This window comes from Oratosquilla oratoria, chromosome 40 (genome assembly GCF_046742065.1).
Source record: "Oratosquilla oratoria isolate Oo_2021 chromosome 40, ASM4674206v1, whole genome shotgun sequence".
NCBI classification, from domain to species: Eukaryota; Metazoa; Arthropoda; class Malacostraca; order Stomatopoda; family Squillidae; genus Oratosquilla; species Oratosquilla oratoria.
In genome coordinates, this window is record NC_134816.1 from 16,479,841 (window position 1) to 16,497,511 (window position 17,671).

The following is a 17,671-nucleotide window of genomic DNA, read 5'->3' on the forward strand; positions in this document are numbered from 1 at the left end:
ATGCCAACAATTACCTAATCAAAAGGCTAACCGATATGAGACACATGACCTTTCATTTCTGAATCCAAATTGGTTTGTCTGCCAGGATGTATATCTCTCAATATTTTACTCATGTGTCTTTCATGATTCTCTTACAGAGTTTTGCTATCAAAGTGATCAGAGACACTAGTTCAAAAATCACTGCTATCCCCTCTTCCCTTCTTCCATTCCCAAGGTACTATCCCTTCTAATGAAAGCACATTTTGACCATGAATCTTGTCCAGCACTTGTTCTCTACATTCTTTTAACCACTTCCATACGGTGACGCCTATGTAGGTGTCATGAGGAGCAAGTGGCTACGCGATGATGCCGACGTCGGCGTCTTGATTATATTTATTGTAGTCGTACCTACATAACCTCCATTCTCTAAACTCGCTTCATCATATTTTCTATGGTTATCAAAATTCACGGGTGAAAGAGAACGAACGATTGAGCACTGACTTTATCTTTTATAATGCAATTATTATGACGCAACATCGCACGTCGGGCAGATAATGCTGCCAGACGTGCGATGTGCCCTGGAGTGAAGAGGTTAATATTCAGTTTGAGAAACTATCAAGTTGGGGCCTGCCTTACATCTAAATTCTTAAGAGCATCACCACAGTAAGAGTTAAAAATATTGCGTACCTTTAAGTGGTTCTGATTTAGGATCTTTCTCAAACATTAAGTCCAGATAGTTTGAATGAGAAAGAATCATCTGATACAAGGTACTAATAGGAAGAAGAGTATGGTTTCTCTGATAAATTACACTGCACAGTTCAGATAACCCTTGTAAAAGTTTTGGTCCCTGGTTCACATCCTGCAAGGCAGTACGCAGCACCTGGAATGAAATTATGAACATATAAATTCATGAAGATCTTAATGGTACAGTGGAAGAATGTCCACATTATAACTGACATCAGAAGCTATGTATGAGACTGCTCCCTAATCCATTGATTTTGTTCTTGTGTTAACCCTACAAAGAGTGAAAGTTTCTCCAAGCTAAATAAAACAGTCAGGAATTATCCAGAATAGGATACTTAAGTAAATCAACACTATAACATATAAATCAAAATAATATTTCACCCAATGAGCAGCTTCTCCTAGATGAAGAAAAGTCTAGCATAAGCCAGAAAAAATATTCTGAAGTGAGACACTCCTCAAACCATTAGTTTTATACATCAAATCTTGGGAATGATAAAGAAATAGGCCAGTTTCCTCTAATTATGGCTACAAAAGTGTGTATGGACAGCTAGACTATTCCCCGAGGTGGAAAAACTTAATGAATTAGATTATTCTATCTATATAACTTAAGGCTTCTTTCCCCTCATATGGATGGCACCAAGCCAAGGCACACACACACCCTCCATCCATCCTACACCTATTTGCTTCCATTTTATCTTAGTGCCTTGTGTGTGTTGGTGGCATAATCAAAAGCATGTCAGCCTCACATACTCTTAGTTATAGGTTGAAATCCCATGCTTCTCTTCAATTCCCACCAGTAACAGTTCCTACCCAGTCCAAGTACATAGGACAAAGGTGACAGCTTAGGTCAAAGCTAAGTGCCTTCTTTGTGGATGAAGGACCCTCCCTGTCTACCTGCCACCCATTGCCTGGGTCAGAAGCATTGCAGTAAGACACAGTACATCCACACCAGGGCTCAACAGTTATTGCTAGTTTATTCCCACTGCTCCATTTATATGACGACCCAGTCAATCATGATACAGTCAATCATAGGGCACTCCTCTTTAAAGTCGCTAAAACACTACAGAATCGCACCTTAGTTCACGTCATCCAATCTCTTCTTACAAACCACCGTTTCTATGTGGAAATGGATGGCAAGAAAAGCAGGTACTGTTTCCAGAAGAACGGACTCCCACAAGGATCTGTGTTGGCTCCAACACTGTTCAACATTTATACTAATGACCAGCCACAGAATCAGAATATCCATAGGTACATCTATGCACATGATCTGTGCATTGCCACTCAGTCTGATTCCTTCAACACCATCGAAGACCAACTATCAGAGGCTCTAACCACACTCTCCACGTACTACAAAAAGTGGCATCTCAATGCGAATACAAACAAAACACAGGTGTGTGCATACCACCTTAAAAATCACCAAGCCAAGAGAGAGCTACGAATCAGATGGAACAACACTGATCTGGCACACCACCCACACCCTGTCTATTTAGGTGTTACTCTCAACAGGACTCTCTTACAAAGAGCATATCAACAAGTTGATTGGAAAAATCTCAAGTAGAAACAACCTCCTCAGCAAACTTGCCACCACCAGCTGAGGAACAGACCCAAACACCCTGCGACAAACAGCTTTGGCACTGTGTTATTCTACTGCAGAATATTGTGCACCAGTATGGGCCAGGTCATGCCAGGCATACAAAATAGATCCAGAACTGAACAGGTCATGTCGAATAATTACAGGTACCCTAAAACCAACGCCCCTACATACTATCTACAGACTGGCAGGGATTCCACCCCCCCACATTCGGCACGAAATAATTACCAAGATAGAAAAATATAAAAAACAAAATGACCCCAGGCATCCACTATATGATCACCTTCAGGTTGGACAGAGACTGAAGTCCTGCCAAAGCTTCATGACGGTGGAGGGACTGCATCCAACCCAAGCTGTGGCCCGTAGACTAGAATGTTGGCAGGAATATGACAATCTGGGCCATAACGAGGCCATACCATGCCCAAATAAGACCTTGCTCCCAGGAGCAAACCTAACCAGGAAGGACTGGGTTACCTTAAACAGAGGAAGAGCCAAGGTGGGCAAAACGAGAGAAAATCAACACAAATGGGGATACACCAATAGCCCCCAATGTCCCTGTGGCGAAGTACAGACGATGGTCCACGTCCTCCGGGAATGTCCATTGAGTCCCCATTGCTCCGACCAAGACCTTAGGGAAGCAAATGAAACTGCCCTTATATGGACACGGTTCTGGTGCAACAAGATATGATGAAGATGATGACCCTCCTTCCTCATCCACTCATGAGTAAATATAGTTGACAGAAATTCCTTCAGGCCACATCAACTCATCAGCTATTCATAACCATTCTCTACTATTGCCCTCTGCATTCCCTGCTCAACAGACATTTTCCGTTTACGCAAGGCTCCCTTCACCCCATCCATCCATCTCATTCTCAATCTTCCCCTCAGGTTGACACCATCCACCTCAGCCTTCTTAACCATTTTTCTTGGTCTCTTCATTCATTCTTTCCATGTGCTCAAAACATTCCAGTATTCTTTCATCAACCCTATCTGCCAGCACCCTTTCTACCCCTGCTCTCTGCTTCACTTCCTCATTTCTCATTTTATCTAAACTTGTATCACCCAATGCTTCTGAAACAATTCATATCACACATTTAAATTTCTCCTTACTGTCTCCCTAACATTCCAAGTCTCTTCCCTATACAGTGTCATAGACACATCCACTCCTTCATTATTGAAAAATGCAAGGAGCAACCCAAACTATTTTATTGATACGTGAATGGTAAACTTAAAAATAAACAGGAAATGGTGAAACTACGCCAAGGAAATATAGAATACACAGAAGACCTAGAAATAGCTGGTCATGAATAATAACTTCAAGTCAGTTTTCACTAGAGAGAAGGCACAGTATTGGGATGAAGGAGGTAAAGTGCGATCTCCCCCAATGAGTGAAATAATAATAATAACACAAAAAAAGAAATAATGGAACACTGATCAAACCTTGATGTTAGGAAATTGCATGGCCTGGACGGAATTGCAAATTGGATTATAAAAGAATGCAAAGAACTAATGGACAAAATATATAGCATAATAAGTTGCTCACTTCAAATCAGTATTCACAATAGAAAACTCACCTAACTGTGAGGAAAAAGAGAGATATCCCCCTCAATGAAAGAAATAATTGTAACACAAAAGGAAATCAGCAACCAAATCAAAACCCTTGACATCAGAAAATCACATGGTCCAGATGGAATTGCAAATTGGATACTGAAAGAATGCATGGAAGAATTAACAGATAAAATATACAATATAAATTCTCACTTCAAGAAGGAAAAGTGCCACAGGACTGGAAGAATGCAAACATTGTACCGATTTATATGGGAGGAAACTAGGAAGACCCATCAAATTACAGACCAGTCTCCCTGACAAGCATAGTAGCAAAAATTTGTGAAAAGTTCGTCAAAAATAAATGGGTTAACATTTGGAAGAAAAAACTATACTGAATCCAAATCAATTTGGATTCAGACAAGGAAGATCATGTATAGGAAAAATGCTTGAATCAATAATAGTAAATAGACTCAGAGAACATATTGAAGGGCATAATTTAATTCGTGATTCACAGCATGGTTTCTCCGAGGGTAAGTCATGTGTGACTAATCTTCTATCCTTTTACACTAAAGTACATAAGGCGTCAGATAACAATGAAAATTACAATGTTATTTACCTTGACTTTAGCAAAGCGTTCGACAAGGTGCCACACCAGAGACCACTAAATAAAATCAAAGCCCATGGCATAGGAGGAAAAGTGTTAGAATGGATTAGAGCTTGGATTAGGAACAGAAAACAGCGGGTCACCATAAATGGAATAAAATCTAGGTGGGGCAATGTTACTAGCGGGGTCCCCCAGAGCTCGGTTTTGGGTCCCTTGTTGTTCATTATGTACATAAACGACTTAGACGATGGGATAAATAGTGATGTTAGTAAGTTTGCGGATGACTAATTAGGTCAGGAGACGACACCCAGATTCTGCAGGATGATCTTAATAAATTGTTAACATGGTCAGTGAAATGACAAATGAACTTCAATATCTCTAAGTGTAGCATGTTAAACATAGGGCTACACAACCCCGAAAATAGATACAACTTAGATAACACATTTTTAGAAAAATCTTAGTGTGAGAGGGACTTGGGAGTTCTGGTGAGTCCGGACCTCAAAACCAGGAAGCAGTGCATTAGTGCCAGAAATAAAGCTAACAGAGCATTAGGCTTCATTGCTAGGGCAGTAACGAACAGAAGTGCAGAGGTAACTATTAAACTCTATCTAGCGATAGTTAGACCCATCCTTGACTATGCGGTACAGTTTTGGTCTCTGTCCTACAAAATGGACATAAATTCACTAGAATCAGTACAGAGAAGAATGACCAAAATGATACATGGACTCGGAAATTTGCCTTATGAAGAGAGGCTTAGGCACCTAAACTTACACTCTGGAAAGATGCAGAGTGCGGGGTGATCTAATAGGAGTGTTCAAGTGGATCAAAGGCTATAACAAGGGTGAAGCAAACAAGGTCATCATAATAAAACAATAGGGCAGGACTCGCAGTAATGAGTATAAACTGGACAAATTTAGATTTAAGAAGGAAATGGGCAAGAATTGGTTTACTAATAGAGAGGTCGATGAATGGAATAAACTTAGTAACTATGTAGTAAGCGCTAAAACTATCAGTTGTTTTAAAAAACGATTAGACAACTTTATGGATGGGGATGACAGGTGGTGATGGATGCGGAGCTGCCTAGTGTAGGCCTTATGGTCTCTTGCAGTCTCCTTTATTCTTATATTATGTTATGTACAACAAACTTGATCTGCTTCTACTCAAGATTAATAGATATAATACAATAGAGAGAGGGTTGGGCGGACTGTGCCTTTCTGGACCTACAAAAGGCATTTGATAAGGTACCACACAATAAACTAATAAGATAGAGTCAATAGGTAGCATCAGAGGAAAATTATTGGAATGGATGAAAGACTTCCTGACTGGGAGGAAAATGAGTGGTAATTAGAGATAAATTCTCAAATTGGGAAGAAATGATAAGTGGTGTCCCGCAGGGATCAGTACTGGCCCCAATCATGTTTGCCATATACATAAATGACATGGATAAAGGAGTAGAGTGTTACATGAATTTCTTTGCAGACGACGCAAAAATACTAAAGAAAGTAGGAACGGAGGAGGATTGCAACTCATTACAAGACTTGGACAAGATCTGGAAATGGACTCAAAAGTGGGAAGTGAAATTCAATATCAAGAAATGTAGTATAATGAAATTTGGAAAATGTAAAAACAGAATATCGAGAGATTATAAAATTGGTGAAGAGGTCAAAAAAGTAAACTCTGAAAAAGACCTTGGAGTGATGATCAGCAAAGACTTGACACCAGATAAGCATATTAATAAAATAGTTGGAAAAACCTACAATTTATTTAGGTAAATAAAAGTGGCTTTTGCCTATTTGGATGAGAAAATGATAGAAAAAAATTCAACTACACTAATAAGAAAAAAATTCGAGTATGCAGCAATACTATGGACACCCACTACCAAAAAGAATATAAAAAAATTAGAAAGAATATAAAGAGCAACAACTACACTGGCACTAACTCTTTCCAAAATGACATATGAACAAAGACTGTCCAAATTAGAATTATCAACTCTGGAACAAAGAAGGGAAAGAGGAGACCTACTATCTATAGAATTATGAAGGGAATGGAAATCTTTGATAAGAATGATTTATTGAAGGACAATGGAAAAACAAGGGGACACGAAAAGAAACTAAAAAAAAAATAATTACAGAGGAGATCTGGAACAAATTAGACAAAGAAACAGTGAGTGCAAACACTATTCAAGATTTGAAGAAAAAACTTGATGCTGAGAGATACAAAGACAGGTCACCATGAGCATAGCTCCCTTCCTGTAAAATATAACTAGATAAAACTAGGTAAATACTTTAAGAAGGAAAAATACCAAAAGACTGGGAAAATGCTAACATTGTACCAATATATAAAGGAAGAAACAAGGAAGAACCAACTAACTATAGGCCAGTCTCACTACCAAGCACTATAGCCAAAATTTGTGAGAAAATCATCAAGAATAGGTGGGTAAAACACCTGGGAGAAAGTAATATAATAAACCCAAGACAATTTGGGTTCAGACAGGGAAGATCATGTACCACAAACTTAATATGTTTTTACTCAAGACTAACGGATATAATACAAGAAAGGGATATATGGGCTGATTGTGCTTTCTTGGACTTACAAAAAGCTTTCGACAAGGTACCACACAAAAAATTATTTAAAAACTTGGAACATATAGGAAGGATACAAGGCAACCTGTTAAAATGGATGGAGGACTTTCTGAATGGTAGAGAGATGAGATTAGTACTAAAAAAAATATTCAGGTTGGAAGAAGGTGATTAGTGGAGTTCTGCAAAGATCTGTATTGGCTCCAATAATGTTTGCTATTTATATGAATGACATGAATGATGATGTGGAATGTTACATGAGCTTCTTTGCAGATGATGCCAAATTGTTAAGGAAAGTAAAAACCAAAATGGATTGTTAATCACTACAGGAAGACCTGAATAATGTTTGGAAGTGGAGTCAGAAATAGGCAAAGTGGACTTCAACATAAAGAAGTGTAGCATAATGGAGTTTGAAAGAAGTAAAAATAGAATATCAGGACAATATAAGATACTAAGGAGGTAAAGAAAGTGGGATCTGAAAAAGATCTGGGAGTAATTATCTCAAACGACTTGTCCTCTAATAAACAAATAAACAACTTGCTAAGATCAATAAAAGTGGCTTTTACATATTTGGATGAAGAAATTGTTAAAAAAAATATTAGTCACACTGATAAGGCCTAGACTAGAATATGCAGCAACACTGTGGTCACCCCGTACCAAAAAGAATATAAAGAAAATTGAAAGAATCCAGAGAGCAGCCACAAAAATGGGTCCTGCACTTTCAAACTTGTCATATGAGGAGAGACTGGCTAAATTGGAGTTACCAACTTTGGAGCAAAGAAAAGAGGCGACCTACTGATCATCTATAGAATCATGAAGGGCAAGGAAATACTTGATAGAGGACTTGTTAAATTGGGTCAAGAGAAACTCAAGAGCCCACAGAAAGAAACTGAATAAATATATTTTTAGAAGAGATCTGAAGAAGAACAGTTTTCCACATAGAGTGGTAGACACTTGGAACAAACTGGATGAAACAATAGTGCGTGCAAAAATCATTCATGAATTTAAGCACAGACTAGACACTGCGAGACACAAAGGCGGGACACCACAAGCGTAGCTCCCCTTCCCGTAAATTACAACTAGGTAAATACAGTATAGCCTTCTCTTTGTGCTCATCCCTAAATACCTATTTCTCATGATACTTTTCAATACAGTACTCCAAGAGATTTACTTGCTTCCCTTACTCTACGATTTACCTCCATGCCCACTCCTCCATTCCATGATACATGTGATCCTATACACTTGGAACTATCCACTTCCTCTAGCCTCTCTCCTTCTAGACTTAACTCCAATTCAATGCCACCCTCACCCTTTGTACAGCTGATGCACACAAAGTATATTGGATCAATTTATTATCCCATTGTAAAGGGGGAAAAGGCCTTTTGGTTCATGTGTCATATTTAAATGATTTATGAAAAAAAATTAAATTATTCAGTACATACATATACCAACAGCTTTTTGCCCCTTACAAGCGAGGTAACCAAAAAACAAAGCCATAAAATACACTTCCACACATTCCATCCCCACATACTCCACTCACATTCACCTCCCTCCCTCCCTCTTATCTTGGCTCCTCCTGAATGACAGGTCATCCCTGCACCTCGCCCACTGCCCTGGGTCAGAAGCAACATAACAAGACACAACGCATCCACAACAAGGTCACTTCATTTAATCGGCAATTCCCCCTCTCCATCCCCTCATCCAGAAAAAGAGAAAGTCGGGGAGAAATCCCTTCAGGCTGCATGAAAATGTCATTCACACATATCCCCCCTCCCCATCCCAACCCACTGCCTTCCATGCATCACTGCATCACCCATACACAACCATTCTCCATTCACCCCTACCTTGTCTTCTCCTTTCCTTCCTCAACAGACATTCCCCTCTTTCCCAATACCCTTTTACACCCATCCATTGCATCCTTAGTTGCCCCCTCATGTTCACTCCTTCCACCTTTGCCTTCCACACATCTTTTACTAATCTTTCTTCACTCATTCTTTCCATGTTTCTAAACCATCCCAATACTCTTCCATTAACCCTATCTCTCAACTCCCTTTCCACCCCTGTTCTCCCCTTCACCTCCTCATTTCTCAATCTATCCAGCCTAGTAACCCCTATCATACTTCTCAGGCATTTCATCTCAAACACATTCAAACTCCTCCTCTCTTATGTTCCATGTTTCTTCCATATACAGTGCTGCCTGCACAATCATCCCTTCATACAATCTCCTCTTAGCATCCATACCCAAATGTCTATTTCTTATTACACTTTTTAATCCCCCAAGGCATTTAATCGCTTCTCTCAATCTACATTCTACCTCCACCTCCACTCCTCCCTTTACTGCCACATTCTCACCCAAGTATCTAAAGCTATCCACTTCCTCCAGTCTCTCGCCCTTAATAATCATTTCCAGTCTGCTGCCATTTTCTCCCCTTGTACATCTCATCACCTTACTTTTACCCACATTTATCTTCAACTTCCTTTGCACACCTTCCCAAATTGTCACTAACTTCTTTATTCCCTCCCCTGATCCTTCTACAAGCAAAGCATCATCAGCAAACAGCAACTGGCTTATCTTACATTTTTCTCCATTTTCTTTAACCATCTCCAATCCCTGGCCCATTACCCTTGTGTTTACCTCTCGCTCCACCCCATCCATGTATAAATTGAACACCCAAGGCAATATAACACATCCCTAGCTAAGTCCCACTTTTACCTGAAACCACTCACTCTCAAAATTTCTAACACAGGCTCTACTACTCTCATAAAAATACTTAGAATCTAATCCACAAATAAAATATCCTTTGCCATAAAAGATATGACAACCCGGCATTTAATTGCAATTGGGTAGGATAGTGGTAGCAGTAGTGTTAGTTCATCTTCTATCGCCTAGTTGCCGTTTTCTTAACTGTAGTTTAGTTTAGTTACCACAAACAGCCTCGTTAGGGCCAGTAGGCCTGCTGTTGTTTGTTCTTCCTTTGTGTTCCTTTGTGTTATCTTCCAAAAAAAATTTTTATCTGATATTCCCCCACTCTCTCCCCTTAGAACATGTACATCCAAAACTCTTCCTACTCTTCTCCTGGTTACCACTATGTAGTCCGTTAAAGCCCTATCTACCACCCTTCCATCCACCACCCTCTCCCATGTATATCTATGCTTCACTTTCTTCCTAAACACTGTATTTACTATCATCAACTCTCTAGACATGTCAGTAAACACTTAAAAGTATTCACACTCGCCCTAAATATCTTTAAATTTCAACAAATTAAATGAATGTCTCATAGTTCCACTACATACCTGTTTGACATATGATGCCCACAATTTTTTATCCTGTAGACTTTGTTGTACATCTGAAGCTTTCAAAGATTTCAGCAAATTTGGAATAACCTCTGCAATACCATCTACAAAGTTTGTGTCAGTCCCTGCTTCTGTTACCTTCCCATAGCACATCTTTAAGACTGTCAAACACACAAGAAGTAGACTTAGCCGTGCATCTCCATGGGGAAGATCCTTGCTACCTGGAATGTTTTCTTCCATCTTACCAAAGAGGACTGATGCATGGTAGAAGTGAGTTTTGGGTATGAGTTTCTTTGTCATGACTTTCTCATAAATGAGCAAGCATGCTGAGGCAATCTCTTCTTTAGCTGTTTGAATAAAAAATAAATAAATTAATAAGTAAATCCCTGTACATTTCATTAACCAACTAACCAATCAACTATTTGCCCCCACATGTCCCTTGCAGAAGACCAAAGTCTCCCAACTAACCATCAACAACCATCATAATGATCAATAAGTCATTCAAGGAAGAAATAATGTGTTGTTGTCTGGGCATGGTTAGGGTGGGACAGCATAAGATGAGGTGTTTAGTGTCTTCTGTGTGGCAGTTGCATCTGGGGCATTTTGTTTCTGTAGCCAGGCTTATTCTGTGTTGGTATCATCTTAGTTCTGGTTGGTCTTGGAATGTGTGTTTTGTGATCTAGGTTTGAATATGTTTTAACATGGATTTGTTGATATGTAAAGGTGGAAGATTGTTGTAGATGTTTGAGTAGTATGTTGTTAATGTAGTTATTTTTGTTACATTCAGTTACTTAGTATTTACCTAGTTGTATCTTACAGGAAAGGGAGCTATGCTCATGGAGTCCCATCTCTATATCTCGCAGTATCTAAATTGTTTTTAAATTCGTGTATGGTTTTTGCAGACACTATCATTTCATCCATTTTCTTACATACATCCACCACTCTGTGGGGAAAACTATTCTTTTTCAGGTCTCTTCTACAACTATCCTTTTTAAGTTTCTTTCCATGTCCTCTTGTATTTTTCATATCCCATTTTAGTAAGTCTTCTCTATCAAGGGCTTCCATACTTCTCATGATTCTATAGATGGTCAACAAGTCTCTTTTTCTTCTTTGTTACAGGGTTGGTAACTCTAATTTTGACAGTCTCTCTTCATATGACAGTTCTCAAATTGTGGGGGCCAGCTTCATTGTTGCTCTTTGGATTCTTTCAATTTTCCTTATATTCTTTTTGGTGCCTGGTGACCATAGTGACACTGCATATTCCAGTCTTGGTCTTATCAGTGTGACTAGTATTTTCTTCACCATTTCTTCCTCCAAGTAAGTAAATGCCACTTTTATTTATCTCAGCAAGTTGTAGGTTTTGCCAACAATTTTGTTTATCTGTTCATCAGGGGACTTATCCTTTGTGATGATTACTCCCACATTATTTTCCAATCCCACCTTCTTTACATCCTTTTCACCAATTTTATATTGTCCTGATATCCTCTTTTTATTTTTCCAAATTCCCATTATATATTTCTCGATGTTGAAGTCCACTTCCCACTTCTGACTCCATTCCCATACCCTGTTCATAAGAAACATAAGACATAAGAAATAAAGGAGACTGCAAAAGACCATAAGGCCTACACTAGGCAGCTCCGTATCCATCACCACCTGTCATCCCCATCCATAAAGTTGTCTAATCGTTTTTTAAAACAACTGATAGTTTCAGTGCTTACTACATGGTTACTAAGTTTATTCCATTCATCGACCACCCTATTAGTAAACCAATTCTTGCCTATTTCCTTCTTAACCCCTTCCATACGGGGCCGCACACATAGGCGTCATGGGGAGCGAGTGTATTCGCGAGGCTGCCATATCGGCGTCTTGATTATATTTATTGTAGTCGTCCCTCCATAATGACATTCTTTCTAATTCTTTTGTAATCGCATTTTCTATGGTTATCAAAATTCACGGGTGAAGAGAGAACGATCGATATAAGCGGTGACTATATTTTATGATGCGATTATTATTACGACACGTCGTACGGCTGGCATTGGCTGCTGCCACCGAGATCTAAGTCCATGACGCCTACGTGTGCGGCACCGTATGGAAGGGGTTAAATGTAAATTTGTCCAGTTTATACCCATTACTGCGAGTCCTGCCCTGTTGTTTTATTATGATGACCTTGTTTGCATCACCCTTGTTATAGCCTTTGATCCACTTGAACACTTCTATTAGATCACCCCACACTCTGCGTCTTTCCAGAGAGTGTAAGTTTAGGTGCCCAAGCCTCTCTTTGTAAGGCAAATTTCCGAGTCCTTGTATCATTTTGGTCATTCTTCTCTGTACTGATTCTAGTGAATTTACGTCCATTCTGTAGGACGGAGACCAAAACTGTACCGCATAGTCAAGGATGGGTCTATCGCTAGATAGATTTTAATAATTACCTCTGCACTTCTATTCGTTACCGTCTTAGCAATGAAGCCTAATGCTCTGTTAGCTTTATTTCTGGCGCTAATACACTGCTTCCTGGTTTTAAGGTCCAGACTCACCAGAACTCCCAAGTCCCTCTCACACTCAGATTTTTCTAAAAACGTGTTATCTAAGTTGTATCTATTTTCGGGGTTGTGTAGCCCTACGTTTAACACGCTACACTTAGAGATATTGAAGTTCATTTGCCATTTCACCTTGACTGGCAACCTTGATTTCATAATTACGTTTCGCTGAACGTGTATTCCTTTTAACCAGCTTTGCCATTTCGTTATATCTTGATCTAAGGTGTGATTCCCCGTTTTTCATTTTTACGTAAAGTCCTCTTTTCATTCCGATCTCATGTTTCAATCTGTCCGTCATCCATTTGGGAGTATTACTATTTTTCCGTATTGACTTTAGGGGGATAAATGTATTTTGTGCATTAATAATTAGATCAGTTAGATTGTTATACATTTCATTTAAATTACTGACCTGACTGTTGGGCCCTTGCCCCCAATTGACCTGACCTAAGGTATGCATATTACCCTCCTTGACCCAGACCTGACCTGAGGTATGCATATTACCCTCCATGACCCACACCTGACTACCAGCCCCGCAACGAGAATCAAGAATGTCTGAAACGTCCGCCTGGCTTTTCATATTCAATTTCAAATAGGTTTTTATATTGTCAAAGTTTGCTTTCCTGAAGTCTGGTACTTGAACGTTATTCATACTTTTGATTTTTTCCCAAATAACATTAGATCTTATTTCTTGATGATCGCTAAAGCCTAGACTATCTCCCACTATTACGCTGCTAATTTGCTCATTATTTGTTAGAATTAAGTCCAGGGTATTTTGTTCCCTCGTAGGATCGGTAATCATTTGTTTTAGGAAATTATCCTGCACCACATCTAGGAATTTCTTCGCTTCATGATCTCCTATTAAAGTTTCCCAGTCAATGTTTCTATAGTTAAAATCTCCCATGATTACAATGTTTTTGTACTGGGACGCTCTGTGAATTTCATGAATCAGGGAATCAGTCTGCTCAATACTGAGGTTAGGAGGTCTATACAAGACGCCAATAATAACTTTCTTATTCTTGCCTATAATCTCTACCCAAATAGATTCCGTACAGTCCTCTTCCTTAATCAAATTGTTGATAATACAGTTTAATGTATTTTTAACAAAAAGTGCTACACCTCCCCCATTCCTGCCGACCCTATCCTTATGAAGAAACTTATATCCTTCTATTTCGATTTCCGGAAGGAAATGTTTATCAGCCATGTTGATCCAGGATTCAGTAATAGCTATAATATCAAAATTTTCTACGCATGCTTTACCTCGCAGCAAATCAATTTTGTTAATTATGCTCCAGCTATTTGTATAGTAAACTTTAAGTTTATCTTCCCTCCACCTGCTTTGGTGATCTTTTACACAGTCCTCTAAGTTGTTTCTATTGCCTAAACTATATTCCGATACTACCCCCCCTACTCCCACATAATCTACCCGAAAAAACCCTGTAGGATGCCTACTTCTCGCTCAAGGGATTCAGCAAGGAGCCGAAATCCTCTGGGAGACAAGTGCACTCCGTCCCTTGTGTATAGGTGATTCTTACCATAAAAGCGGTCCCAGTTGTCGACAAATGCCCATCCATTGGCCTTACAATGTTTTGCCAGCCTGCAATTCATTGCAATAGCCCTGGAATGCCACATGCCTCCAACTCTATGCCTCGGAAGGATTCCACATACTACAGGAACACCTCCCGTATTTCTGATCTTGTCTAGCGCATCCCAGTACCGCGCAAATAATTCCTCACTCCCTAACTTACCTATATCATTTCCTCCGGCACTTAAGCAAACTACTGGGTCCTTACCTTCCCCTACTAGACACTCTTCAATCCTATCTCTAACATCTCCTATGCCCGCGCCAGGGAAACACACCTGTGTCCTATGTTTCCTATCTTTGTCGCAGAAAACCCTGTCTAAATACCTCACTTGACTGTCTCCTACTACCAAAATCTTACCTGTGGGCAGGGATCCAGCGTCTGCCCTTTCCTTCTTCTCTTGGATTTCATTAGTTCCTTCTTCCTGCAGATTCGCCAGCACTTGAAACGAGTTTTTGCATTTCAGTGGGGCTGGTGAGGACTTTTTTCCACTTTTCCGCATCTTATTTCTCACCGTATTCCATCCATGCTCATCGCTAATTTTGTCTTCCGTATTATGGGCCTTCGAGCGGAGAAATCGATTCTCCTCTTTAAGGCACTTAACAGCATCCTCCAAGGCTTCAATTCTACTAAGTAGAGATTGTACCTCTTCGGCGCTGAACACAGTGACACATTCACTCGCCATATCACTCTGCAGTGACTCACAGTCTATTTCTGTGCTCACTTTTTTCAAATATTTTGCATCATAAACGAAGAAGTTCGTGTAACTGTCCACACCCTTGTCCATGTCACTCACATAAATAGCAATCATTAGTGGAGCCAGTACCAATCATTGTGGAACTCCACTAATCAACTCTTCCCAAGAAGAAATTTTTATCTCCGAGCACTACTCTCGTTCTTCTTCCATACAGGAAATCCTTCATCTAATCCAGTAGTTTACCTTGTACTCCTTCTATGGTTTTCAGTTTTCCTAATAGTCTTCTATGTGGCACTTTATCAAAAGCTTTTTGTAGATCTAGGAAAGCAGAATCAGCTCATCCGTCCCTTTCCAGTATTATATCTAATCATCTTCAGTAGAGGCAGATCAGATTTGTGGCACATAATCTTCCCTGTCTGAATCCAAACTGTCTCGGGTTTAGTATGTTGTTCTCTTCCAGATGGTTTGTCCATCTACTTTTGATAACTTTTTCACAAATTTTGGTTACAGTACTTGTAAGGAAAACCAGTCTATAATTTACTGGGTCTTCCTTGTTACCTTCTTTATATATTGGTACGATGTTGGCCTTTTTCTAGTCTTCTGGTATTTTTCCTTCCTTAAGTGAACAACTTATATTGTATACTTTGCCTACCAATTCTTCTTTACACTCTTTTAGTATCTAGTTTGGAATTCCATCTGGGCCATGCAATTTCCTGACATCAAGGCTTGTTATTGGGAAAAATGCTGTGGAAGTGCTGTTGTTGTTTCCACTGTCATTCCCAAAGACCCATCTCCTTGTGGAACACCTTGGTTGGAATGGGGTTTTCCCACAAATTCTTTATAGAGTATATGTTGTGTTGTTGGTGTATGTAATTGCATACAATGTAGTCTTCCATAATGTAAGTATAGTATGAGGTACAGTGTTGCATCCTGGACAGTTATCTGCAATATGGTCATCCAGCTGCCTCTAGAAATTAAGAAGTGCTAGATGTTGGATGCACTTCAGCCTGTCCTCTTGGGGGAGAGAATTCTGAGGGATGGATAACAGGGGGTCAGGTATGCAATAGTATGTGGTTTTTCAGTCTGTTGATGGAGTGGTGAGCAGGTGTCTGGTGGTTATGGAGGAAGAGAAGAGAGTATTTGTGTATGATATATGTATTTGTGTGTTGTTTTGATGTTTCTTGAAATGTGTGGGTGTTCTGGCTTGTAGTGTAGTGAGAGTGCTGTGTTTGTGGAAGCTACAATAAGTGTTTGTGTGCCTGTCACGCCAAGTGATCCTTGATGAGGATTTTCATTTCATGGTGTAGATAGTCTATAGGAGTTGTATTTATGCAGCCTGTAATTATCTTTAGGGCTTTGTTCTGTATAGTCTGCAGGGTGTTGTGGTATGTCTCAGTGGGGTTTAGGACAAAGGCAGGGCTCACATAATTAATCACTGTGCATATATGTTGTTTGTATACTGTAGTGGCAGTCAAAAGTGGTTTTCAAGACCTATTCATAGACTGTGATACAAGTTTCTTTCTGCTGTCCAAAACCCACACCAGTGACTGATTTTAATGCTTACTTTCTTCCTAATTTTCACTGTCAGAGCTTTGATATGTGGGATGATAGTCATGTATCATGAAATGAGGCCCAAGATTTCTGGACTCTTCTCCAATAGGAGGGACTGACCATTTAGCTCTGCTCTCAAATATTTCTTTGATTCATGATTGTCTGGTGTAAGTAATGTTACTGATAATGTCTAAGGGAAGCTCTCTATTCAGTTATTTCTTTGCCATTGATCTGGTTTGCCTAATTAAGTTTGGGTGTTTCTTGCAGCTATTTTGTAGTTGCTATGCTGCATTAACATCAGGTAATTTGTACATGTAAGTGCTTTGCTGTTATGTTCTGGATCTAGTGTTGGGAGACCACTTGTGAAGAGGTTGAATAATGTAGGTAAGACTATTGCTCTTTTGGGGAATTCTATTGTAGTATTTTAGTCCTAGAAATTTGGTTGTCTTGGGTTCACTGTCTGCCAGCTAAGAAGTTAGCCATTTCTTGTCACTATTGTGAATATTCATCTTTATGACCTCTTTTGACAGTGTCTGTGAACTTTATCAAATGGCTTGTTTATGTCTGTTGGTGCCATAACCATTCTTTCTGTAGGAGTTTTCTTGTTGAATCCCTCCAGCACTTGTGTGATGTTTGTGAGAAGTGTGCTGGTGGAGTCTCTTGAAAAATCTTTGGTTTGGGAAAGTTGGGAGATAAGTTATGTTTTTTCAACTATTAGTCTTTCAATTAGCAGATCAAGAAAAACAACTACAGCAATCAATGACACCACAAATCAAATAAACAACAGAAATAAAAAAATATGAAAGCAAATACATGGAAAAAATATGGAGAATAAAAAAAACACACCAAAAACTCAAAATTAAAACCACTCCTCCACCCATGAAACAGTTGGTGCAACCCAAGACAAAGTACCATCAAGAAAAATGCAATACAATATAATCAACAAACACTTCTCCAAAGAATTTTA

General features: G+C 39.3%; 1 protein-coding gene across 1 annotated transcript in view; it reads right to left on the bottom strand.

Moving 5' to 3' along the window:
* LOC143020638 (nucleolar pre-ribosomal-associated protein 1) overlaps positions 1-17,671 on the bottom strand; it is a 138,582-nt gene that overhangs the window by 64,826 nt on the left and 56,085 nt on the right. The window contains exons 7-8 of the mRNA XM_076177136.1: positions 10,340-10,686; positions 667-859 (exon numbers count right to left, since the gene is read on the bottom strand). Coding sequence (XP_076033251.1) covers positions 667-859; positions 10,340-10,686 — 540 coding nt within the window. The remainder of the gene's footprint in view (positions 1-666; positions 860-10,339; positions 10,687-17,671) is intronic.